Below are 27,961 nucleotides of genomic sequence, written 5' to 3' on the forward strand. Positions count from 1 at the left end.
GTGGTTTTTTTTATTGTTAAAGTTCTGAAGAAATTAATTTGCCATGTCAACAAAAAGTATACGAAAATTGAAGAAACTTATGAGAAATATACAAAAGAATTGTTAATATTTTGTAGAAAACATTTGAAGGTATGTTACAATTAACTTTGATGTGTGTGTGTGTGTGTGTATGTGTATGAGTGAGTGTGTGTATACTACAGAGAGTATCGACACATTGTTGTTTTTGTGGGTATTTTTTTTTAACGATTTTTCCAGTGACCTTGTTGCGTACACCAGAATACGTACTCGTATATATGTACAGCGTGTGTGTGTTTGTGTGTAAGAGTGTGCGTTTGTATGAGCCTAGCCTTGTCCTCCCTCTATACTCTTATTTATTTCTAAAGAAATTCTCTCATTTATTATTTTTGGTGTGTAACATTTTTAGTAGCATACATTTGAGCGCATTTTTTTTGTTTTAATTGAAAATAACTTGTAAATTTTTTCTTTCTATGATGCTAATAATGGCTTGTATGAGTGTGTGTTCATACACACACTGTGTGTGTCATCTGTGTGTGTGTGACGAGCCCTTTATTGATTTTATGATGTGTGTATTCTTAACCACCTGACCAACAACCATCCTTAGGGAGAGGGGGCACGTGCAAAAGGCAATGGCAACAACAAGTCATTCACTTTACTTCACTTCACTTCATTTTATTTCAACACATACAATGCACACAAGCTGCATGTGCATGTGCATGTGTGTGGGTATGTGGATATGCAAAACATGACAGACAAAGCGGCCCTTCATGTAGTAGCTCTAGAGGAGGAGCAACAAAACACAACTCAACAGAAGACAAGACAAGAGAAGACAAGACAAGAGAGTTTTGTAAGCTGATTTGCTAGATGCTTGCTTTTATCATCTCTTGGCACTGTTTTATACTGCCAAGGCTACTCTAAGCACACAAGTTGACAAATTTATGTATGTATGTATATATGTATCCGTATACATAAGACGAGCTTCGGCAATGCCACAAAATTTGCATACACTTTGCAAAATGTTACACATTATCATATGATATTATCTTGTAATCCATGGATAAACCATAATTAAAAGCCATAAGAAACATTAATAAAATAACAACTTTGGAAGCCACAAACAAACAGACAAAAAAGTATACAAATTAAGCAGCGCTAAATGAAAAATCGTTGACCATAATTTAAATAGAAATTGATAATAAATTGTCCATCTTTTTTATTCTCTAGCATTTTGTTGTGTGTGAATAGGGCAGAAAATGATTAATTCAAGATTGATTGCTGTTATTATAGACGATTCTTTAAGCTTTATTTTGCTTTTATTATTTATTCGAACAAAGATTTTAAGCTCGAAAAGTAGGTTTACCCATTACTTAAAGTCTACATAATTAATACATCTTTTGTGAAGTATTTTATATAGGTTAAAAAACAAAGTTTAGATTCTTTCTTTTCCTTAAATTGTTTTTATTTCTGTTAAGTACTTTTCATTATATATGTCTTTAGATTAGATATATTTCATTCAGCTACTAAATTGTGGAGATAAACTGATACTTTAGTTCTCATTTGAATTTAATTACATTAGTTAAACTATGATATAAGAAATTAGATCCCTAAGATCTGATCAGATTAAACATTTAACGCTGTTCATTGCTATATTAAATTTAGTTGAATATTTTATATGCATATTAAAAGCATATAATTTCCCTATGGAAATTGTTATGCTTAATTATGATACTATGTATTAACAATCGGTCGAAAACAGAATCTCTATTATCAAAAAATTAAGCAATTTTCAAAAAATTGAAACTTTCAAGTTATGTTTGCAATTACTTTGGGAATAGGGAAAGAAGGGAAACGTTGTTTCATGCCTTGATATTTCCTCTATCAAAATTAATTTAGCGATTTTGAAAATTTGCTTCAATATTTACATGAATCTTTAATAATTAAGGATTTTTTTGCCTCTTGGCCTCTTGATCTTTAGATCACTCTAGTCGTGACAATTTATCTTATTTTGACCACTAAAAATTGACACATTTGTCCCATCAATTGATGATAATTATCTGATGTCTGTGAGGTTATTATTTATGTATACAAATTCAGAAAAATCAGAAAATTGTACAGTCAAGAACTTCATTGATGTAATTAGCTTTATAATATTAGAAAAAATGTATAAAAGTTTTGTTTGTTTCTTATGGAATTACCATGACCTGCTAAGATGTTCTAAGATAAGCTTCTACTTATAATTTTCCTTATATGGTAGGTTGAGCAAGAGTATAGAAACTTCAACATGGCCTTGTTTTATGTTTCCATCTGCGACATGGAAGAAAATAAGTCAGTAAACTGTCGCCGCTTGGTTTTCCTTGTCTTTCTATTTCGCAAAGAAGAAACATTTCCTATTTTCTGTTTTGTTTCACTGTGACATATTTTCCATTTCCGGTTGCAATTTTTCTTGCATGTCCGAGATAACATTTTTATGCTCATAATTGTGGAACGTATGAGTGAAAAAAGAGCTTATGATCTAGCCAATTTAAAGAAAAGGCGTCAGTTTACCCTTTTCGCCCACTTAAAATACCATTTGGATATTGTGGGTGGAGTTCGTTATCCGGATGATTTCATAAAGTGTCGTCCTTGTCGTGGATGTCGTTGTCTTTGTCGTTGGGTTGACATTTTTTGGTTAATGAAAGCTTCAGCTTGTGTCTATTGGGCGGGCTCTCATCCCGTTTCTGGTCCCGCATTTTATTTTATTTTTAGACTTGTGCGAGAGAGAAACAATTGAAATTGTTGACGTTGCTGGTAATGGTGATGATGATGCGGTTGCTCTGATGTCATGCCGGAGTCTGGAAGTGGTTTCGGTCTTTAAATGAAATTGATAAGAGAGATAGACCAAAGTGCCTAAGTCCAGTTGGTTCAAGCTGCAGTCTGTAGCCTTGACATGATTTGCTTGGACATGGATGAGGCCCAAGGGACATGTATAGGACAATAGTTGTAACTAGCATACAATGAAAAGTACCCACAAAATCTCAAACTGGCTATTATACATTCTGGTTTTAATGGTCTCTCGCCAGCCCGGATGGACAATGCTATGAATGTTGATTTCATGTTTGCCCCTTCCACACACACACACACACACACACACACACACACACACACACACACACCACACACACACACACACACACACACACACACACACACACACACACACACACACACACACACACACACACTTTCACCCTCTTTTTTTCTCTATTTTTCCATCTTTCTTCCTTCCTTCTTTGTGGCCTTGAAAATAACTTCCTAGCTGTGGTTCTTGGAGGTCCTTGGGGGTGAAAGGAATTTGTTTGATATTGGTTGGGATTCGTTTCTAAATTCCTCAATGATTCGCATGCCAATCGCAAATGAACTTTTCTCTCAACGTCATTTGCATTCCATGGTATTCTTTCTACATACTTTGACTGACGTCAATGGCAGTTATTTTTTACTTTCTTTTTTTCAATATACATACATACATATTCACGTGTATATGTGTATATTGGTATACATACATACACGTGTTTGCAATATATGTATATTTTATTTTGAAGCTTTAAAGTCAAATGCAGAGGCGAGAAGGTCAACAGCCCAAACCAAAAAGAAACTAAAGACAGGCCAGTGACTTTGACTTGGATCTGACATGTCTTGGATTTTGGAATTCACGTTGCAGAAATCGGCTTTTGCTTGATTGATTGACTGACTAAATGACTGACTGATTGATTGATTAACTAGATGGACACAAATTGACATAGGATTCTATACATACAGATAGAACCATTAATAAATTAGTGGCTAATAGACAAGCAATGCGGGAGCTTAACATCAAGGACTTGTCAAGTGACTTCAAATACGCTTACCAATGTTTGTACATAGATTAAAGAAGACCTGAAAATATGTGCAAGTAAATTCAATGACTAGTGATTACTAACTTGATTAATATTTTCAAATTAGTATTTATTGCATTTTTAGTAAGATTTCTCTTGAGCATGAAGCCTGAAAGTATGCAGAAAAAAATTAATAAAAAGAGAAATCGGCCAAGTCGACGCGCGGATTTGGCTGCTCCACTTGACTAATTTTATGTGGTTAATTTCTTTTATGGCAAAAAAATATCACTTAGTCTACTCTTCTGTTAATACTGATCAAGAATATATAATTTGCAAAGAATTGGTAATGCTTTGTTTTGTTTGTGACATAGTTACGGATTAAGAAGGTAGTAAAAATTACCAGAAGGTGTCATTCTTCGAGCACAGATTTCATTTAGCAGAAATTTCAAGAAATTTATAACTTTTCGTTTGCCTTGTAACTTAAAAATTGTATACAGGCAATTTTTCCTTTGACTATTACTTTTTATCAACATAATATTTCAAAACTTCTTTATACTTTTCTTGGATACTTTGAATACTTTTGGGAGCAATTTCCCCCCACTTACACTCCCCCCAGATCCTTCTGTGCATTCAGCAAATGATTTGGCTTGTTGCTCCTTTTTATAATTTAAAGATTTTGGATTCCCCACATGGCAAGTTACCTAACGAAAACTTTTTGAGAATGTTTCAAGTTGCAAAGGGTTTTCCAACTATGCTGTTTCCCTTTCCTCCTTTAAGTGAACTGAAAGATGAGAAGGACATTCATTACAAGCAAAGATGTAGATGATTAACTTTAGTTTAAATGAATTTACAGTCTTGTGCTGAGTTGGTTGCTCCATAACATGACCAAAAGTAGCCAGTTGCCGAGAGAGAGATGGGGAAATGGAAAGAAGCCCAAAGCACTTCCATGTCAGTAGTTAGTAGCACAAACTAAAAGAAGACTTACGCAAGTGTATATCCTCAGACACATATCCTGCACTTATGTATTCATGAGATTATGCGTGTGTGTGTGTGTGCGTGTGTGTGTGGGTGGGTGAAACCTTGCAATGCATTTACTAACCTTCACAACGGCTTAAATAGTTAAATCTCATCCTCTCACATTTGCCATATAATTCGTATTATCCTTGCAGGAGGAAAGTTTTGTACTTTTGAAAGTATGACGGACCAGCAACGTGCCTCGTTATGTCCTCGCCTGGTGGACTATATGGCCATCGTGGGCGCCCACACAACTCCGCCCATGCCCAAGGGCATGCAGGGCAGCAAGGGGCCACCAGTTCAGGTAAGTTTCCCTCCCACACCAGTTCAATTGACTGATGGATTGATGAATGGACGGAATGGTTGCTTGACAGGTGCCCGATTTATTGCGTCGCTATCCGCCATCGGATCACGCTGATTTCCCATTGCCCTTGGACATGGTTTACTTTTGCCAGCCAGAGGGCTGCACCAGCGTCGGTCCCCGACGCACTGGCTCGGCCATACGTGATATGACCTCATTTGTATTCGCATTGACCGACAAGGATTCGGGAAAGACGCGTTATGGCATATGCGTTAATTTCTATAGACCCATTGAGCGGCCTAGTTCTTCGGGAGCTGGCACAGATCCGAGGGCTGGAAATGGTGGGGCTGGTGGTCATGGTGGTGCTGGTGGTGCTGGTGGTATAGGCGGAGCAGCTGGCGGTGGGGCGCGAGGGCGACGCTCCTCAGCGTTTCGTCGTGAATCCTGGCGCAAGAGCATGGAACGGAGTTCAGATTCAGCATTTAGCAGGCAAGTGTATTGTTGTTGTTGTTCTTGTTGTTGCATGCAGAGCCTTTTTTGTTTGATTTGATTTTTCGTTTTTTTTTTTTTTTGGCTAAGCGGCTTTTTTCTAATTAATTTCCATAACCATTTCCATAATAGTTACGGCCTCTTAACTACTTCTAGCGACTACAGAAGTAACGTAGCGCCAAGTGATTCGGATCGTGAACTGACCTCACGTCGTGACTCTGATCAACAGCGTTTGCATGCCCATCAGCATCAGCACCCGCAGCACTCGCAGCATCCATCCTCCTCCTCGCAAACGGCATCCAAACTGGGTCTAATGGCACCCTCAGCGGACTCGGAATCGGGTGGCAGTCATTCGCCATCGCCCCGTGCCTCTCGCAAACGTACCAAACTGCGTAATCAATCATTGACCTCACTCTGCATCATATCGCATCATCCGTTCTTTACGACCTTCCGCGAGTGTCTGTTCATATTGAAGAAACTGATCGATGCCTGCAACGAATCGTCGTCGCCGAAACGTGTGGGCGCCTCTCAGAAATTGAATCGGGACAATGTATGGACCGTATTGACGGGACATGTCAGCGACGCGACACCATCCATTGTCCTTCACGATGTCAGAGAGATTGAGACCTGGATATTACGTTTGCTCTCCACACCTGTGCCTGTGCCAGGGTCAACGCGAGTTGAGGTATTACCCCAAAATAAGAAGTCTTTTTTGTCCATTTCGTCTTATTTTGATCATTTACCTAGGTGGAAGTTCTATCACCAACTGTGCATGAACCACTGCTCTTCGCCTTACCCGATCATACACGCTTCTCGCTGGTAGATTTCCCCCTACATCTACCGCTGGAATTGCTGGGCGTTGAGACATGCCTCAAGGTGTGGACCTTGATTATGCAGGAGAATAAGGTTCTCTTTCAGTCACGCGACTACAATGCCTTATCCATGTCGGTTATGGCATTTGTCACAATGCTCTATCCATTGGAGTATATGTTTCCGGTTATTCCATTGTTACCCACATGTCTCAGTTGCGCCGAACAATTGTTGCTGGCGCCCACACCATTTGTCATTGGAGTGCCGGCCTCGTTTTTGATATATAAAAAGAATTTCCGGTGAGTTGGGAGAGTTCTCCTTCAACTCCTCCTCCATTAACGACTGATGTGACTTTCTCTTTTCTAAAGGCTGCCCGATGACATTTGGGTTGTGGATCTGGACTCAACAAAATTAACACCACCGACAGGTGGTTATGAGGAAATTCCACCATTGCCAGAACCAGAGGGAACCATACTAAAAAATCATTTACGACAGGTAAATTTCATCAATTTAAAAAACATTTTTTACCGGGGAGGCGGGCGAAGGAAAAGGATATTTTAGGGTATTGGGCGACATAGTTTAATTTAGATTTAGTTATGAAATATACAGTCAGTCAATAGCATTTACTATGTATATATATATATTCATATATATGTCCAGATTTGTAGGTATATCTAAGTTGTAAGCTCTAGATTCTCCTTGCAGAGATTGAGCAATTGGCAGCTCTGTTCGTATAAATGTCCATTGAGCTCCTTCAATTGGACCTTCTCCGTGTGTAGGAAACGTTCCAGACGTTCGACATCGTTGCGCATTTTATAGACAATCCTGGGCAGCATCGATTGAACCTTCTTGCACACCTGTTCTTGGGCCCGGAGGCGACATTGATCGATGCCCTCGGATCGGAAACGTTCCAGACGTTGTATTTCCACATTGCCCTCATTGTCGTAGTGTAGCTTCTGGTCAAGTAAATGCTTCAAAATGGCCGTATAGACGACCAACTGGTCGAGTCGGGGACGAATTGTTCGATTCTGAGATCCACTTGAGAAAGTTTCGTTTGGTAGTGATGCCACTGCACTTATACGAGGGCTAGTCATAATGTTAAGAGATAAAAAAAACTTGTGGAAAGAGGGGCGAAACAAAAAAAAAAAAAAACAAAAAAAGGAAAACAAAATTTATTAGAATAAATCTGAATGAAGGGAAAGTTTATGAGTGACTAAAGTCGGGGGCTAAGTTACGATAACATCCTCGAATGCCTACTGTGATAATGTGAGCTTTGTAACTATATATATATATATATCTATATATATGTTCTCTTTTGTGAGCTTATTGTCGTCAATATCATCTTGTGGTCATTGTGTCTACTACACTGCTACAAAAACATCTATACATATTACTTATCTATATACTTACCTATATACATATATAATTATACTGTACCTAACTACATATAAGTGAATGTTTTATTTCTGGAAAACGTATATAAAAATCATTCTTAAAGCAGGCTATAAAATCATATTGGAGGAGAGTTTAACTAAATCATTCATGACATGAAACATAAATCAAAAACGTTTTTTTCTCTAAGCTCTACTTATATGTATGTACATGTTGCATTCTCTTTTCTTTTTGCAAAAAATCAAAAAAATAATATAACACTCACTTTACACATACATGTCTCTCTCTCTCTCTATCTATCTATCTCTCTTTCTCTAAATATACTCCTTATATTTCTTTCTTTGTCTCTCTCTCTCTCTACTTAAAATTACTTTTCCAACACTCATACATTATAATTGTTAAACATTACAACAACAACTACTACAACAACAACAACAACAACAACAACAACAACTACTACTGCAGGCTATGCTACTTATGGATGAAGCTGGACTTGGTGTAAATATCGTTCATAAAACAACAAAGAAAAAATTACAATGAAAAAAAAAAACAAAGTGTTAACAATATTTTTTTGTTTTTTTGTTTTTTTTTTTTTTGGCTTTTTGATCAAAACCTACACTCAGTAAAAGATAGAACTCGAAAAACTCAGCTCGAAAGCTGGAGATCATCTTATCTAATTATCTCTTAATCTTAGTCTATACGAGGTGTGTTTGAAAAACTTGTAAAGTGATTAGAAAATTTGATTTTTGACAAAGGACCGAATTCCCTTCCTTTTTATAGTTATGTATATGGGAATATATGTAACTTATAAATATTATAAGTAAATATGTTTGAATATTTTGTAAACAGCTTAGGGAATTCAGGATCCTAAATGAGGAGGAAATCCATTCGATACATTGCTTATAATAGACAGACTTCTCATTATGCTCTTTCTTTATTCAAAACCTCATTCAATTGGAAGTTTAATCGGGTTAACGACATATCTCCGCCCAGTACATTTTTCTGGCGTTTAATCTACAGTTTTTTTTTAAATAAGTACTTAAGAATCAATTAGTGTCATGAAAATTGGAAAATTGGAAGAAAAAGTTACAATTTTAATTGCTCCTAATAAGTTTTAGTTAGTTAATTAGGGGGTTGAATTGTAAAACTTAACCCTACTTCCTTGTATAAAAAACCCCCTTAGTTCCTTGTTAGGGTCATAAATGATAATTTTTAATTTAATTAACAAAAATTGGTATATACTCAGTTTTTAGTTGTGTTTTTATTATGTTTTAGTTATTGCCTTCACAATCAGTGCACAAATTGTAGCGTTTGTGATGATTGGAACAACAATCTGGCAAGAAAAGCAAAAGTTCCCCTACTTATTTCCGTCTGCGTTGTAGGGACATAATTCGAATCAATCACTTATTTTTGGGTTGGTCACAATAGGCTCCATTGCTGATCGTTGTTGGCTTAATAATGGCAGTTGATTTTGAGTATTCTTGACGAGAGCAATAGCATTTTCTTCGTGAGGCCTCTTTTCTCGTCGAAAAAAAGCTATTTGACCAGCTTATGTGCCACGTTTTCCAAATACTCTCATCCACATATTACTACTGCGTATGCAGACTTTATGTTGACATATGTACATAAATGGTAAATGCGCTAATACAGGATATGCCTAGCATGAAATGAATGATATGAAAATAGGTCATTCGGCACGTCTGCAGGAGTATCTCAAGAAAAAAAAGGAATTTATGTAAAAAAAGTTTTATATATCCAAAACTCTCAATGAACTGAGACATTTCATTATTTGATGAACAACATCATCAGGCTTAGATAGTTATCCTAGTTGAGGATAGATGAAAAGTATTTAATTTACAAAACTTCTTAGTTACGTCTAACATTAGTATTCAAAATTTTGGAAAAGCAGTCATAAATATTTATGAAGTATGAATCATAATTTTTAAATGCCATAGCACATTATCCCAATATGATAAACAACAAATAAACAGAGAGAAAAACAATAATTTCATTACATCACTTGGAGAACTAGTAAATTTACAATTAAACCGAACTTTACTTACCAAAATAGTAACAAATTGCCTTAATTTTTGAAACACACCTTGTACTTAAGTTTGAAATCGAATTCTTTTATCTGAGTGTAGGTATGACAAGATAAGCTAAAAATAACTATATACAAATATTAAATATATAACGTATACGTAACAGCATGCATACAGTCATTATACATAGAAACCATATGACATACCTATATATACATACATATATGTATATACATATATAGTATTCTATAAACAATTATGGTATATGTATATGTATGTATATATACATATTTATTTTGGAAAAGTAAATAAATTTGTGAATACTTATATTAGTTGTCGATGGAGCTATATAAAAAATTCAGCTCAACAGTTCGAATTATTACCCAATCTTTCTATCTATCTCTATCTGTATCTCTTTTTCTTTCTCTATATATTGTTGTCTTTGTCTATTTAGCATGCCTTCCCGTGCGTGTGTGTGTGTGTATGTGTGTGTGTGTGTGTGTGCGAGAGTATACGTATGTGAGAGCGTGTGTGTGTCCCTAGCCCATACCAACCACCTGCCCTGTTTTCCCACCATCTTACAATTAGTTTTAGAGCGTATTCAAGTCTCTCCTTGAAGCGAAATGATTTGTGTTACATAAGTTTAAACTATATTTGATTACTAAATTTTGTTTTTGATTATTTTCACTAGGCTCTCACCTCGATGACTGCAACCAATCAGGCGGTATCTTCACAGCAATTATTGCCCTCGGTTAGGGACAGTCTACAAGAGCCGCCGTTGCTCGGGTAAGCTTGAAAGCCACTGGAGGAGAGTGATCACCACCTTTTCACGTTTTCTCTTGTTATAGAGTATCTCAGGTTCGTTTGCCATTGCAAACACCGCCACACTCTGCCCAGGCTAGTCAACGGAATTCGGTGTCTGCCCAAGGGGCAACTGCCTTAAGCTCTCGTCAGCCCAGTCCGATGAATTCGCCCGCCTTGAATCCATTTGTCTATGGCACCGATGTGGATTCAGTGGATGTTGCCACACGTGTGGCAATGGTGCGTTTCTTCAATGCCCAAAACACATTGGCCAATTTCGCGGAGCATACACGCACCTTGCGCCTCTATCCACGTCCCGTGGTGGCCTTTCAGATCAATAGTTTCCTTAGATCACGTCCGCGCGCCTCACAGTTCCTCAATCAGTTTGCCCGCACTCAGGCAGTTGAATTCCTAGCCGAATGGTCGTTAACTCCAACAAATGTGGCCTTTCTGCGCGTCCAGACGGGCGTCATGGATCCCATGCAGGTGGGCGATAAGCCCAAATGGTTTGCCCACTCCCTGACGCCCATTCGTTTCTCTGTATGGGATGATGGCAGCTCATTGAATGGGGCATTACGCTCTCTGAAACAGCTCGAATGCCAGCCCACCGATGAGAGTGGCTCCGATTCGGAGGGTGCTGATAGCAGCAGTTCCTCATACAGTTCGTTAAGTGATTTTGTCTCCGAGATGGCATCATCGGATCTGTCACCCAGTTTGCATGATGTCTTCGGATCCTACAATCGACCGCATGTCGTCCCACAGACGTTGTCTTCAAATTTAGATCCTGCCTTGGTTTACCATCCACCCAGTAAGCTGCAGTATCCCGAAGGACTGGCTGATCTTAGTGTTAGCAAAGAGGACGAAGAGCGTGCCGATTCACCAGTTTCTTCATCATCCAGTCGCTCGGATCTCAGTTCGCCTAGCTTTAATCGCGATTCGGAGTTTGATTTTCAGTCAAAAGGCGGCCAGGGGACTCAGGCACAGCAGCAACCATTCGAAATGGCTACACCGCTGGCCATGCGCTTAGAGGCGACCATTAAAATGGCCAGCATTGAGGCTGAGTCCGATGCAGCGGCAGTCACAGTTGTAACACCAAAAGCCAACAAAATGCAGCGTAATACAAGCGACATAGAGCGTACCGAAAAGAAAATACCGGTTAGTAAGAAGCTTTGTAATTAAAACTACGACTTAAGACTCACTCTTTTTTTTTTCTTTTTCTTTCTCCCTGGATAGCCCCCATTGACGCCGCCCGTGAAGCAGCCGAGTGTAAGCAACATATTGGCACGAACTGGCAGTTCGGGTTCCAGTTCTAGTAGTCCCGGCCGGCAGAGCTCACAGAGTTCACTTTTCGAGAATTTCGCTTCACATGCCAAGGAACTGGTGCGTGAGACAACGCGACAAAGCAGTCAAGAGGGTCTCTTGGCCCATGTGGATAAGGTGAGTTGCCAGTCCATAGTATTTGAACTAGCCCAGAATGTCTGCATCATACTTATTGTGGGACTCAATGTTGTACTCTTGTTGTTGATCTTAAAACTTGATTTATTGAAACTGAAAAAATGAAAATGAACCAAACACTCTACACACCACTTTACCATGTGTCTACAAATTAAATGTAGCATGCGCTGGACGAAGATCTTGACGATAAAATGCGTCATACCTTTGAAAAGGTTGGTATTCATACTCCCCACACACCTTACACACCCACACACACATACACACCCACAACGTTCACATGTAGTGTGCACCGCATATGTAGTTAAATATACAAGTGTTTGTAGTGAGGACAAAAGGATCGTTTCATATTTTTTAGCCGTTTTTTCTTTTTTAAGGACCTTCATAGTTTAGCTGTATGTCTCTTTTTTTATACCATGCATCAATAGTGTGAAATGGTTTATTAAAGTTGCCAAGCAGAAAGAAGCTTTCTTGATCACGAGGCGAGTCAATCTAACACTTAGAACTCGGAGACTATATAAGCCAGAGTTATCAAATTTGGTATGTAGTTTCGTGAAGAGTGCTGATAGATCCCTTTACCCTTTGGTAAATAGAATTTTCTTTTGATCCAAGGTATATCAAAAGCAAAGACAAAGCTTACTTACTTAATTTTCTCTTTTAAGGCTGTTACTCTTTTACTTTTCCTTTTGGCCAAATGTTATTTTTATTTAATTTACCTGGCCCCGTTTACTGAGTTTGTGGTGACCTTTTGCGACCCGTTGAATCCATTGTAGATAGAACCTCATGATTATATAGTCTGTTGTGTTTATCTTGTCGTCGTCATCATTGGCATTTTGTGAATAAACAAAAAATGCACTCAAATTGTATTTAAAAATTCGATTCTCTCGCAGTTTACCCTACATGCCAAGAAAGCGGCTGGAGAGGCTTCCAAGCAGGCATTGGAGGTATCGAAGCAAGCGGCTGGTGTTAGCAAAAATACCCTAGAGGATCTTACCTATGTGGGTAAATCAACTTTGGGTGATCTAACCAAAACAGCTAAAGAAGCTGCCACCAAGAAGGGTATCATTAAAATTGAGGAACATGGCCCTGGTAATGCGGGATCAGGTGTGCCTCTAGAGCAACAAAGAAGCTCTGTTTCTTCCACTGTTGGACCAGGCTCCCAATTGGCCACCCAAAAGCAGGTTCAACAAAGCTCCAGCGCCGGTGGTGGCAACAACTTTTTCTCATCCATTGGCACAGATTTCAATGGTTTGGCCTCATCGACATCCACAATGTTCTCGGGCATGTTTGGCAAGAGTAAGTACACAGAATCCCACTTAAGATTGAGAGAATGAGCTCCTCATTGAAAACATTTGAAACAGAGAACCAACAAAAACAAACAGCGGCTGCTGTGCAGCACAAATCTTCAGCCAGTGTTTCATCCGGAAAGAGTGGTAAAACTGGCATCAATTTCGATCCATTTCCAAGTCGCAAAGGTCTGGTCGAGCGGACACCTCTTATCAAGCATGCCGGTCCGAGACAGACGCAAGAGGAGCTGACTCGTCAACAGAATCAGGAACGTTCGCACAGTAATGCCGAGAATCAGGCCTTTCTCAAAGATGTCACCAATCAGGTGCTGGCCGGAGAGGGCGTTGGTTGGCTGAAGCTCAATCGTTTCAAAAAGCTCATGGAGGACGAATCCTATCGGACTCTGGTGTTGAGCAAATTGAATAAGACATTGGATAAGAAAATAGCCCCCGATGATCATATCGACGATGTGGTAAGCCATTGCCAAATACCATAACAAAGATAACTGCTTTCAATTCCTGACATTTTCTAGTGCGTAACGAAACCGGTGTGGAAGGGCATGCTGAAATGTGTACAGGCCATTGCCGGTGGCTTGGATGTAACATTTGGAAACTTTGGCTTGGGCGGCATGGCCTCAGTCTTTCAATTGATGGAGGTGGCTCATACACATTTCTGGAGTAAGGAAATCAACGAGGGCAGTGATATGTCTTCCAGTTTGCTATCAAGTCATGCGGCCAGCCCCATGGGTAGTCGTGAAAATTTACGTTCACCCAGTTCACCAAATTGTCCACATTCGGGTCTTGGTTCTGAATGGGCTTCCCCACAAGAGTCACGCAAAAGCTCAACTCATACAGCGGCAACATCAGCGACCGCCAGACGTTTGTCATCGGCGGACAGTCAGGATGGGCAATCGACAACGGAAATGTTTAAGGATATGTTGTCCCAGAAGAGAAGTGTCTTGAAAAATATGCTCACCTCGTTTGATTCAGATGTGAGTACAAGCAAAACATACATATCTGACTATGGATAGTAGAAACATAGAAGCATCATTCGATCATAAATAAGCACATACATATATGTAGTTCTTGTGACCGTGCTTACTACATATACATATCTACAAATATATATATATATAGCCATTTATCGTATAATTATTTACGCGCATCGTTGTTTGTTGTGTACCTCAAAATCATCTTCATGCATTCAGTATATACTATACTACCAACTTATATGTATAATAACTGCATTAACTTAACAACCAACCCGAAACCACCCATGACCACCCCCCCCCCCCCCCCCCCCCCCCCCCCCCTCGTGCATAAGTATACCAAACTATATATGTAATGTAAATGTAGAAATCAAAACGCTTTGCATCAGTTGTACGTACAAGTAAATTAATTATAATTATAATCATCTTGTCGGATCTCAGTATCCACATATATAAACATTCAATGTCTATTATGATGATGATGATGATGATGGGAGTATTCTCCCAATATCAATACAAATATATGTGCATAATACATACCTATATATGTATGTATATACATACTAGTTATATATGTATCCCCTTTGTATGTATTATTAATTCGTAGGCTGCTGGCTCTACGGGTGCACTCTCCGTGGTCAGTGATTTGCTTCCAGTTGGCAGCTTGAGCGTGCGTATGCCTTCTAGCTGTCGCTCCACGGTCTCAGATACCGAGTATGAGAATAATGTAAGTACAAGAGTACCAAAATTGAAGAAAGCAAATGTAATTGAATCGTAACCCCGATTCACACTATATATGAACAATATATATATTTAAATATATATGCAATTGCGTTGAACTGCTGAGAACCACAACAACAACAACAAGAACAAAAACAGAATTAGAGCAACAGCAAAATGGAAAATAAATTGTAAACTTTCATTCCATTTGACCTTTCATTTGCAGACGACCACGTCAAAGGATTCGAAAAGAAGTTCCGGTAACTTATGGTCAGGCAAATCGACTTTAAGTGCCGGCTTTCGTTATACGGGCGGTCATCTGATAAATACCTCATCATCTCCATCACCGGACAGTCCGCGTGTATATCTCTTTGAGGGTCTGTTGGGTAAGGATCGCTTGAATCTCTGGAATCAAATGCAATTCTGGGAAGATGCCTTTCTCGATGCTGTTAGCCAAGAGCGCGATATGATTGGCATGGATCAGGTAAGACAAGCCAACTTAAAAACGGAAGACGGGGAAATTTATTTTTTGGTTTTCGAACACCATTCCCACCCCCACCCCCACCCCCAAGGGACCCATTGAAATGATGGAACGTTACAAGTCGCTAAGTGAATCGGAACGTAAGCGTCTTGAACACGATGAGGATCGTTTGCTATCGACAATGCTTTATAATCTGACTGCTATATTGGTTATGCTGAATGTCAATAAAGATGAAATACGTCGCAAAATACGTCGACTATTGGGTAAAAGTCACATTGGTTTGGTCTATTCCCAAGAAGTTCACAATGTTGTCGATCAGATTAACAATTTGGTGAGTAGGCGTCAAGAGTTGATTATGATCGGTTATAAATTTGGGTAAATTCTCATTATTCAGAACGGTAACGATATCGACTTGAAACCATTGGGCTCACGTCTCTTGCATCGTCAGAGCTTTACGGTACATCAGGGCACCGATGTGAATGGTCCTTTACGGTTTATGGAAGTGCGCGATGACGGTTTGGTCTTACGCTCAGTCGATGGCACCATTGTGGAACGTTGGTGGTACGAACGTTTGGTCAATATGACGTATTCACCGAAAACCAAATTGCTTTGCCTTTGGCGTCGCAATGGCGGTCAGACCCAATTGCATAAATACTATACCAGAAAGGTACCAGAAACATAGATGGCAAAATAATGCAAAACTTGCGATGACTCAAGCAAATTCATTTCCAAATTTCAGTGTAAGGAGCTTTATAATTGTATTAAAGAGGCTATGGAACGTGGTGGAACACCCACAAATGTACCCGAATTGGGCGGAGAATTTCCTGTGCAGGATATGAATACGGGAGAGGGTGGCCTATTGCAGGTCTGTCTCGAAGGTGTCGGTTTGTTGTTCTCCAACAGCAAGGTAAGTGCTTATCTGTCTTGTTATATATATATATATATTTTCTATATATACACTCACACACACACACACACACATATATACAAATACACGCATATACATAAATACAAACATACACTCAATACCACCACAATCACCTACACGAAGCTCTCTAAAAAGAAAAAAAAAACAACAAAAATATATACTACTCGTTATGTGTATAACTCTCTGCATCTATAAAAAGCCATAAAAAAATGCATCAAAGTCCGCCCCCTCAGTCCACCCTGTACTTTTCCCACTAACACCAAATTCAAAAAAAAAAAAAATACAATCCTCATCTTAAAAAAAAAAAACCGAAAAAAGTACTTAAGACAAAGAAGAAGAATTAGAAGAAAAATCATAATTGTACCCCAAAAATCAAATTCTGAGCTAAATGAAACTGGAAAAGTAATTTTTAGAGCAACCTATTAGCATTCGTCTCCTTCTCTGTGTTACGATTTATCCAATTAAATATATATTACCTGCATATATATATACATATATAAAAGGGGAAAGAAATACATACGTATCTTTCTATTCGTTTTCACTATCGGGCGTAATCTTATATAATTTTTGATATAGTTTGAATTAATTTCGATTGTTTTTTTCTTAGTTTTTTCTTGATTTTTGTGTTTTTTTGTTTTCTTAATTTATGTTTTGCTTTTATTTTCTCATTTCTTTTGTTGTATATCGTTGTATAAAAAAGAAATCAAATCTAATATTGAACATCACATGTTCTATTTTCAGTGATAATGTATTATTAACAAAAATCAAGGACCTTCTCAATAATTTACATTTTCTGTTTACACTCTCTTCTTCACTCACTCTCTCTCTCTCTCTTTCTCTGTCTGTCTCCCTATCTCTCTCTCTCTCTTTATGATGTATGTATATTGTTTCGATTGAGAGATGAATCAGTTTGACTTTCAGCTATACCCTTACATTTTCAATCCAGTTTACCTCTCTTTCTCTCTCCATTTGTCTGTAATTTCTTGGTTATATACTTTTTTTATCCCTCCTCCTTCTTTTCCCATGTCTGTCTCTCTCTCTCTCTCTCTGTCATTTAGTCTTATTTGGCTTTAAAGAGTTAAAAGAGAAGTACTACCAACTCATTAGGATAAATGTAGATATAGATTAATCGGAGAAACTACAAAAAATGCACCCCGTGCTCAATTAATTTGATAACATTTTTATTTCTACCTTCAATATCTGTATCAAAATGACTGGATTTCATTTATTGTTAGATTATATCTCGTTTTAAGGGATTGTGACACTGTAACATCATCAAGTCCGTCTGTTATAAATCCCATCCAATTCCAATACTGAATAGTTTCAGAAAACCATGTCAATGAATTCTAACAGTGTTGCGAAAGCTAAGTCATGGCTTTGTAGTGTTGGCAAACTATAAAAACCTTTATTTACTTTAAACCTTTATACTACTGATTAAGTGTATTCCCCTCGAAGGAGTGTATTGAGTATTCTTTGTTAAATTTATTAAAAACCCTGATATGTATATCCTCATCATCTACTATAATCCGAACTACAAGTATATAGAAAAGCTATGTGTGTGTTTTTTTTTGTCAAAGATCTATATATTTAGGACCTTTAACGCATTCAAAGTGCCCCGAAATATACCCCAAACGTAACCCTATAATAGTTCATATGTATATTCTCCACTTTTTGAACATTCTAATTTTATTTCCAATTGTGTTGGCTATTTATTTAAAAAATCTATAATTTTTCGCCTTCTATATTACATATATATAAAAAACCAAAAAAAAAACCAAACTATATGTTTAAGTTATACATGAACAAAACTGATAAGAAAATCAATCATACTCAATTTATCTAATTAAACCTCTTCGAACAAATTGAAATCTATATACATATATATACTTATGTGTATATATACATATATGAAAAAATAACAACAAATTACAGTGAAAATCCACATTATCATTATACTCCATATATGCTAGTGAATGTACTGAATGCTATATTCATTATACTCTCTATTTTATTTATTAACTAACAAAAAAAAAAACAAACGAATACATTTCCTTTTATTTTTTTTTTTTGTCATTATTATACTTACTTATATATACATTTTTGTTAGTATGATTTTCCATATATTTCTCTCAATCACCATTTGATATTATATTATTATTATTATTATAATTGTCTCTCTTTAAATATATATATATATATATCTCTCTCGCTCTCTCACTCTATATTTTATTACTCTTGATCTAGTAAGCGTACTTTAACTAGTCAAATTCTACATTAAATCTGACAAAAAAGGATATTTCTTGATTCCATTCTAATATTAATATAGATAATTTTAGTTTCAATTGTTTTTTTTTTTTTTTTGGATTAGGACTTAGGGATATTTTTTTTGTTTGGTTCAATTTTGAATCGGATCTGAGGCCCATATAATTCATTAAGAAGGAAGAGGTAGTTCTTGGGAGATCTAATTAGTTCTCTTTGTACATAAACAATTTACTGAAATTCAGTGTGTCTCTCTCTCTCTTTCGCTCCGGCTCTTCTCTCTTATTTACTCACTCATTCACTTTCTGTGTGTCTCTTTCTCTCTCTCTCTCTCTCTCTCTCTCTCTTTCTCTTTTTCTCGCTCGCTCGCCCGTTCTAAGTCTTTGATCCAATTTAGTGTCCTTGTTTTGTGTTTTATTCCGTTCTTTGTTTTTTTTTGACTAATCTATCAGAGATAATTTGCTAAGCAAAAAAGAAAGTTCATTAACATATTGAAGAAGATTTTGATATACTATAAAATGATTTTTGTGCATAAAACTGGTAACTTTTGAGATGGTCCTTGTGTATATCTGCTAATTTCCTTGTTTACACACCAATTTTTTTTCTCTCGCTAATTTACTTGAGCTTTTTTTTTTTTTTCTTTGTTTTTAATATATCCGGTATATATATATATATATAAATAAATATATATTAAGCTGTCTCTCTCTCTCTCTCTTTATCTATCTCTATTTCTTCTTCCGTCTTTCTATCTCTCTCTCTCTCTCTCTCTTTCTTACTCAACCTGTCTATCTCTCGGTCTCCCTAGTATAATTTCAATTTTAAGAAATATCAGATATATGAATTCATTCGTTCCCTTTGCCTTAAAAAAAAACCTAATTATAACTTATTTTCATTATTTTCATTTAATTCTATGTATATTTCGTTTATCTTTAATTTTGTATGGTTTTTTTTTTGATTCTTTGTGAAAGTAATAAGCTTTTTTTTAGTTTTTGGTTAAATGATAACAGCAACAACAACAAAAAAAAATGCCAAAAAATATAAATTTTATTAAATACATATATAGAAGAAAGAAAAGAATTTATTTTTAAGATACTTTTAGTGTAGTCGTCCCCAAGTCATGATACAACATTATGATCCTGCCCCCTCTCCCCCCTGTGTAATAACCCCTAACCACACCCCAAAAAAAAAATTACAAACCCCTTTTTCCACTTCCTCTCTAAGCAAAATACGACTCTTAACATAAAAAACAACAACAACAACCACATTTCATATCGTTTCTATTTAGTGTAAAAAAAAAAAAAAATACAATTAAATAATAATTTGCAAGCCAATCTTCTACTAATTAGAAATTTTTGAAAAAACCCAAGACAAAATACAAAAAAAAAGAAATTATATATATATAAAAATCAACAAAAACAAAAGCGTTTTTCAACCTTTCTTTTTATCATTTTTCTTTGTTGTTTGTTTAACATGTTTTTTGAATATCGTACGCGGAACGCTGCACTTCTATTCTACGTAACTTCTATTTTTTGGAACAAAAAAAAAAAAAAAATCGAAAAAAAAACTCAAAAATACAATCAATCAATCTGCTACAAAATCGAAAACCAAAAATTAACCACTCGTTCCAAACGAATCCAATGATTGGTCTTCTCTCTCCAACTAATGAACTGAACTGAACTCAAAAAACCGAAACGATAAACCTAATAAAACAACAAATCAAATAATGCAAAAATTACGATCTCAATATATATATATATATCATATATATATATACAAATAAAAAGGATTTCGAGGTATTGCAATGAACAAATATTCTTTCTGTTATATTTGAAACTTTTAAATTTATAAGCTATTATTGTTCTTAAGAAAACCAAAAAACAAAAAAAAAAAAAAAACACCTATAACCTAAAACAAAAACCTGTTTTTTCCAATTTGATTTTCGAAAAACCAAAAAAAAAAAAAAATATTGTGTTTTTATTTTAACTTCACACACTTGATTTATTTCCCACTCACTTTCACCCACCGAAACAAAAACAGAATTATGACATTCAACAGTTAAAAAACCAAAATCTATACAAAACGAATTAAGTATATATAAAAAAACGAATTAAAACAACATTAGTAGTTGACTATATAATATACTAATACTATCGTATAATTACGTTTTTCCAACTGAGATTTTAATTTTTGAACTGTTGGTTGGTTGGTTGGTTTGTTTGTTGAATTTAAAAAATAAACACACACACACACGCACACATATACACAGAGCCGTTAACATTGTAGACATTGCGTTTACCAACACTCATACACAATTTTTCGTTTCATTTCATTCCACAAAGCACACAAAAACAAAATACAAAACATTCCTATATTTTTGCATTTGAATATACATATAAATACTTTTTAGCCACTTTTTTGCGTGTTGTTCAAGTTATACTTTTTGTTATAACACACATACACACACACTCAGCTACAAACACACACACAGCCAACAATACACGCACACTTCACTTTTCACTTAAGCATATGGGTATGAAATACTACCAAACAACATCCAAATACATTCATATGTACCCAATGTACATACTTGACTTATGTTCCGTTCCGTCTGTTCCGTCTGGCTATTGGAGAATTTCTTTCACTTTCCAACACCGTGTTCAACAGTCAATGTGCCACATTCTACACACACACATACATAATACGTACATCACGCTTTCAGTTCATTGTTTTTGTATTTTGAGTTATTGATTTTTCGGCACTCTACAACACTTAACCACATAGTTGAAAAAAGCAAGTTCTTGGAATGTACATACATAAAATAAATTACATTAGTAATAGATCACTACGAAAATTCAATTTCAATAGTTTAGCTGCTGCTTAAACAATTTGTTCCTCCCTCCCCCCCTCTTCCCCAGCAAAGCAAACAAAATCAACAAAATAAATGCTTATGGACTTGATTTTCCATATAAATACATAAACTCGTACATAAAATTTCGCTATGCTATTTCTTTGTACACTTGTGTGTCAACCAAATGAAAGAATTTGGTTGAACTTTGACAAAAATCGAACACTCAAACTTGAAGCGATGGTCAAAGGATTTACGGAAAACAGATTATAGACTAAAAGTGGGGGGAAACCAAGGACTTCGGTCAATCGAAGCGTTTTTCAATAATGGATTGTTCTGAATTTCCAGTTCAGTTTAATCTATTATGTCCCCCGCCTTATTCTCTAATCATTTTCCACTCCTTATTCCTCGATTTTTCAAATTTCGTTTCAGTTTTTAAGTTCATTAAGTTTCATTTTTATGTCCACAGAGAAACCAAAAAATTAAAAAAAAAAATAATTAAAAACCGAAACCGAAAACAGTAAATAAAAAAAATTTTTAGTGTTTTTTTTTTTTTTAATTTTGCTTGTGTAGTGAGTTATTTGTATAGCAAACAGATTAAAACGCAAATTGTAGTTGTAGTTTACAATTAAAAAAAAAAAAAACGAAAAACAAAATAAATAATATATAAACCAAGACTTAAATCTCTACTCAGATACCATAGATACCTATGAAAAATTTTCACAAATTCCCCCAAACCCCAATCTCTGGAAAAGTTTTGACAAACTTTTTCACTCTGCTTAACTAAACTAGAAACTCTCACTTTTGCTCTATATCTCTCAGTCTTTCTCTCTATTTCTCTACCCCTCTCTCACTGGCTCTCTATCTTGCTATCTCTCTCTCTCTCTCTTCCTTTCACATATTTTTTTTCAAAAAAACTCGTTGTTTTGTTTATTTCTCTGTGCTTAAGCTTAATCTTAAGTTCGGTTATAAATTTCGTTCAAATAAAATGAAAAACCGTAAAATAAAAAAAAAGACACCTGTGGATAAACAAATTTTAGTAAAAGTTTAAATTGTTAATTGCCAAATGCTCTCTTAATCTTAGAGCCATTCTCTCACTCTAAGATCAGTTGAAAAATTTTGAATTTTTTCTTTTTAATTTTCATTTTGAAAACACAAAATTAAAATAATAGACAAACCGCATGCCTATTAGAGTTATTGTAATCTTCAAATTTCTTTAAAACAGAATCAAAACCACAGATAATTATAAAGCTATAAAAAAATAATATACAAAATTAAGACCCGTTTGTTTTGAAACTTTTTTATAATTGTTTAGAGATTAGTTAATCTGAGCTTCCCCCATTTAGAAGAGGCAAATGTCAAGATATATTTCTATTTCAATCCTTTAACATAGAAAAGTGATAAGAAAAAAAAAATTTAATACTAAATTGATTAGTAAATCTTTGTTTAGGATAATGCTCAGTCCTTTTTGATAACTGAACTCCAATAGAAACGATTATGAAGCCCGATAACTTTCCTTTCATTGTTAGCCACAACAAATGCAATAACTCAATTAGACTACACAAAATTGTAATTGTCCATAATATTTGCTACTGCCTTTCAATTATGCTAATTCAATCTATTAATTCTTCAATTAGTTCAATAGAAAATGAAACTTTAGCTGAAATTTAACCATTATTTCTTTAGTTCTTGGTATTAGTTTATGTGTTTAACAAACATTTTATTTGCCTCAATTCAAAAACACACAAAATACACTTCATTACCAACAATAAAAACATATATTTAAGTTAAGTACTACAGCTAAACTGCAACTAACTAGTTTGATATTCAAGATTTATCTAAATGAAAATTCTAGTTCAACTCTCTCTCTCTCTATCCCACCCCCGACCGTGTTGATAAATGCAAAAAGAAAATATATATACGACCATCTCACAAGTGCTAACTAGAAAAAAAAACAAACAAAATGACCAAAAACAAAAAAAAAAACAAACAAAATTAAAGTTAAAACAAAAAATTATAGTAAATTTAACAAATTAACTATATTTGATTTAATTTTGCTGCATTTTCTCCATGCAATTAAGAAAGCTTTCTTGTCTTTTCCAATTTAATTTCACTGATATTTTTGGTTTTGTATCATTTCACTGTTTCGAAATCGCAAAAACTATTTATTTCGTTTTGGTTCTGTTCGATTTTTCTTAGTTGTCTTTCGTTACTCAACACTGTCTGTTCTGTCGTTCTGTCGTTCTGTGACTGTATGTAAAATGTTAATGTTAAGCTCGTATTTGCTCTGCCATCTCGTTGCCTGCTGCTGCTGCTAACATACGAATGTTGTAGCATTTTAACATAGCTGTTATTTGCATGCAGTTTGCATTGAAATTTCGTTGCGTCTCTGTTTGTTGAATTTTGTTTTTATTTGTTATTTTGTTTATGTTTTTTATTGTTTGGTTTGTTGGTAGTTGAATTATACCTTTACACCAAATCTACGCAAAACTATATACACATACACACACACACACACACACACACGCCTCAAACACAAAAAGAAAACCGAAAGAACTAAGAAAAAAATTATACAAATTAAAACTCCAAAATATAAAACATTTTTTTTTGTTCATTTTTATATACTACATAAATATTTATGTATGTACGTACCCCGAGCGTGTACCATTAAGTCTGACTTCATCTATCTATCTCTCTCTCTCTCTGTCTATCTATCTCTCTTAAAATCGCTCACTCACTCAGTTTTGTGTAGAGTTCTTAGGTTTTCCGCTTTATTTTTTATTTTGTTCAATATATATTTATTTTTAGTTTGCATATTATTCTGTTTTTAGTGACGGAGTCCGTTTCTATACTCTATGAAGAAAAGCTTATTTGATAGTTCTAAATGATGGCCTTTGTCTATTTCTCTTCTTTTTTTTAATATAAAATAATTGCAGTTCTTTGTGCGTTTGGATCATATACGCAAATGCTTTACACAGAAAGGCGGCATCTTTGTCCTGGAGGAGTACAGTAAGTGAAAATGCTTAATCAGTGTTTTTATTTTAATGTTTTGTCTTAGAAATATTATTATATTTATAAGGTAATCCGTCTGGTTTTATTACTTGTAATGGTTGACAGGGCGTATACGTTATATAACTCATACGTCATGTATTATACAGCCAGGCCGTAGTTTACTTAATTTTTGTTTAAAAATCATTATAATATTCAATGTTCAAAATACTTAATGTAGTTTTTTCTTGTCTATGTTTTCAGATCCCAAGACTCGCAATCTAATACAACGCAAATATCAGTCAAGTATGGTAAGTTAAAGTTTTCCATTGAATTCTAGGCCCCAAAAAAAAACCATGAAGCACTTTTATGTCACCTATTAAGAGCAAGCCTTTCTTCTCCAAATTCAAGCAAAATGCACTTATTTTTGGCTTTGATTTTTATAGCAATGTTTTGTGCAGAAATGATGTAAATGCAAAAGTTTCTGAACAAATCATTGTTAACATATTGTTTAACATATGTACCTATATCTATATATGCATACATATACATATGTATATATGTGCTCACTTGCATAAATATTTGCACTATTTAAAATTTTTGTATATAATGAAAATTAAGAGTATTAAGTCTGTTTAAATTGTATTTTTTTATTGTGTTTTTTTTTTTAATCCATTTCTACAACTTTCTTTTGGATTTGTAACTTTTATTGGTTTTCTTATGGTTTATTATTATTCGTTTTATTCCAATTTCTTTTCCTGTGAATATTTCTATGTAAACAACAACAACAACAACAACAATACCAACATGTCTGCACCACAACAAAAAATACATACATACACATATGTACACAACAAAAACCTCCACCACAACCACCACCATACATCATTATCATCATCGCAAATGTGCAAAACAAAAACATCAAACAAACAAACAAAAAAAAAACAAGGCCTCCGAAATTGTTTTGAGCTTCCATCGGGTGACCTCTGTACGTTTCGCCTACATTTGTCATCTCAATGACGTCAGCAGCAGCAGCCGCTGTATTCAACCCCTGCCAAGAAGTACAGTCAACGCCACCGGCGAAACAATGGAAATGGAACAACATACAGAATCAATTTAATCAAAATCAATGAGAACTTTGCTTGTAAATAAAAAAAAACATGACAACAAAAATTCACCCATTCATGTAAATTGTATAAAATATTCTAGTTAAATTACACGTTATTTACTCTTTTTTTATTTGTTAGTTTCTTAACCACTGTTTCACACCACTGTGCCGAATAAATATTTTATTGCATGCTTTTCTTTTGTAACTTGTTTATTGTTTGTTCGATTGTTTGTTCCAAAATTTTTGTCAACACTAACAAAATAAACAAAAAAAAAAAAACAAACAACAAATTTTGAGCCTTGATGTCTCTAAAACAAAATGCATCACGTATACGCCATGCCCACCCTTCCACAAATACGCAGTCGGATCAGATCTGTTACTCGGTGCTGTGCGTCTTCTCGTATGTGGCCGCCGGACAGGATCAGAAGAAAAATCCAGTGGTTATAACACCTCAAATTCAGGATATACACGCACAGCAAAAGCAAAAACATCAACAGCAAAGTAAGCAGCAACAGCAACAACAGCAACAGCAACAGGTGACTCCAGCTAATCCCATCAGTGCGTCGCAAAGTCAGCAACCAGCCAGAGTCAGCACTAACAAGCCACAAGGGGGCAGCATCACCATAAGACATACAGTGCCCATGCAGAAACCCACAATAACCATGTCGACAGTGCAACCACAGGCAAAATTACCGACAACAACAACAACAGCAACGACAACAGCAGCAGCAGCGATACCAACGCTAACATCAGCAACAACAGTCGCAGCTGGAGCTGGAGTCGGAGCAGGTACAGGTAGCACAAAACCAACACTGGTGACCGCATCGCCCAACCCGATGACCACAAATACCACACCCAGCCCCAGTGCCAGTCCCACTCCCAGTTTGGGGCAGTTGCCCCAACTGCCGCCACGAGTACCCTCACAACCATCAACGGAAAGTCTATCCACAATCAGTAGCATCAGTTCACCGCCACCCAAAATGCGTACAGCTCCGCCGCCTGGCCCTCCGCCGGCCATACCACCACGCACCGGAGCCATTGCCCGCAGCGGTTCCATGCAACAGCCATCGGCACGTTCATTTATACGGCAGGCCTCGGCCAATTCGACGCCGCCGCAATATACGCCACAACCGCCGCCACCGTTTGTCATACCCAAGCGGCATGGCGCTGGATTGGCGCGTGCCTCCACTTTGACAACGGCCCAAGCAATCGCCCATCATCCGCAGTCGCAGCAGCGCGCCAGCTACGGCAGCGTGTCCGCTGCGCTGCCAACAATGCCGGAGGTGAGTGTTCCGGGTGGATCTAATGCCGGTGCTGGTGCCGCTACCGGAGCATCGCCTCAAGCCCATCGCAAACACTGACGAAGGAGTTCGTTCTTCAAATTTAGTGGAAGTGGAGGCGGTGGCGGCGTCGCCGGTGGTGCCGGTCACGGCGATGGTGGTGTAGGCGGCGGTGGTGGTGGCCAGACAGGCGATGAGCCGCATCCACACAGACGAGAGGTCTGTCGCACCATATGCATACCCTGGCTATAAGAAGAGACTCATTTCCTCCTTCCATGCGTTTGTCTCGCTCATGCCATCCTGTCGTTCACTTTATATTTATATCTACATATATACATATATAAATATATGTATTTATTGATTCATGTTCTAGCCAAATCATATCATCAATGGACAAATGAAATTTAATTCCTGCTAAGCTTTAAAAACAAAATAAACTCGCTTAAATCATAATAAATAATATGAAAAAACTAATCTACTATATAATATCAGGGCTAAAGCTTAGATAACATATATGTACATACATACAATACATACATACATACATACATCTGCTTAAATACATACATAGAAAAGAAGATTGGGGCACAAACTAATAATTAACGACTAAACAAAAAACGTAAATACAAATGTAATCTACTAAAAAAAAAAAAACAGAAAAGAAAAGAAAACTTAAGGAAATTGAAGGCAATCGAATCGTTGGTTAAAAAATTACAAATATATATATATAAATATACATATAGAGAACGAAATTAGTATTGAAATCGAGCAAACAAATACCTATTTAAACTTACCCTATATATATATATATATATATACACACAGATAAATCAAGAGAAAAACTATGCAAAATAATACTAATAAATATTCATTGTATATTGTATAAAGGAATTTATCTAGTTATTGA

At 36.0% G+C, this 27,961-nt stretch overlaps 2 protein-coding genes across 5 annotated transcripts; one reads left to right on the top strand and one right to left on the bottom strand.

Annotated features, from left to right (window-relative positions):
- Nucleotides 1–27,491, top strand: LOC6644577 (MAP kinase-activating death domain protein). Of its 4 annotated transcripts, none has more exons than XM_047011520.1 (23): nucleotides 1–129; nucleotides 5,039–5,187; nucleotides 5,258–5,673; nucleotides 5,830–6,358; nucleotides 6,421–6,782; nucleotides 6,852–6,978; nucleotides 8,341–8,373; nucleotides 10,609–10,703; nucleotides 10,766–11,873; nucleotides 11,952–12,155; nucleotides 12,335–12,385; nucleotides 13,061–13,466; nucleotides 13,532–13,929; nucleotides 13,990–14,448; nucleotides 15,053–15,172; nucleotides 15,392–15,649; nucleotides 15,738–15,977; nucleotides 16,041–16,313; nucleotides 16,386–16,553; nucleotides 20,618–20,626; nucleotides 24,615–24,687; nucleotides 24,931–24,977; nucleotides 25,616–25,960. In XM_047011520.1, exons 2-23 carry the CDS (start codon nucleotides 5,065–5,067, stop codon nucleotides 25,784–25,786), a joined length of 5,670 nt encoding a protein of 1,889 aa, XP_046867476.1. In that variant the 5' UTR covers nucleotides 1–129; nucleotides 5,039–5,064; the 3' UTR covers nucleotides 25,787–25,960. The 4 variants fall into 4 exon arrangements, with proteins under 4 accessions (XP_046867476.1, XP_046867477.1, XP_046867478.1 ...); XM_047011519.1 differs by lacking the exon at nucleotides 25,616–25,960 and adding an exon at nucleotides 26,137–27,491 and having other exon boundaries at nucleotides 5–129; XM_047011521.1 differs by lacking the exons at nucleotides 8,341–8,373; nucleotides 12,335–12,385; nucleotides 15,053–15,172 and having other exon boundaries at nucleotides 2–129.
- On the bottom strand, nucleotides 7,039–7,651 carry LOC6644578. The gene has a single exon (XM_002067395.4). It carries the CDS (start codon nucleotides 7,575–7,577, stop codon nucleotides 7,158–7,160), a length of 420 nt encoding a protein of 139 aa, XP_002067431.1. The 5' UTR covers nucleotides 7,578–7,651; the 3' UTR covers nucleotides 7,039–7,157.
- Nucleotides 27,492–27,961: the final 470 nt, after the last annotated feature.

Source organism: Drosophila willistoni (genome assembly GCF_018902025.1).
Source record: "Drosophila willistoni isolate 14030-0811.24 chromosome XL unlocalized genomic scaffold, UCI_dwil_1.1 Seg142, whole genome shotgun sequence".
NCBI classification, from domain to species: domain Eukaryota; kingdom Metazoa; phylum Arthropoda; class Insecta; order Diptera; family Drosophilidae; genus Drosophila; species Drosophila willistoni.

What these genes read in the sequence shown, in the direction of transcription:
- LOC6644577 (XM_047011519.1), top strand. Translation starts at nt 5,065, where the DNA reads ATGACGGACCAGCAACGTGCCTCGTTATGTCCTCGCCTGGTGGACTAT. An exon ending in TCGATCAGATTAACAATTTG is followed by an intron (nt 15,978 to 16,040) that starts GTGAGTAGGCGT and finishes CTCATTATTCAG; the next exon opens with AACGGTAACGATATCGACTT. An exon ending in ATAAATACTATACCAGAAAG is followed by an intron (nt 16,314 to 16,385) that starts GTACCAGAAACA and finishes TCCAAATTTCAG; the next exon opens with TGTAAGGAGCTTTATAATTG.
- LOC6644578 (XM_002067395.4), bottom strand. Translation starts at nt 7,577, where the DNA reads ATGACTAGCCCTCGTATAAGTGCAGTGGCATCACTACCAAACGAAACT.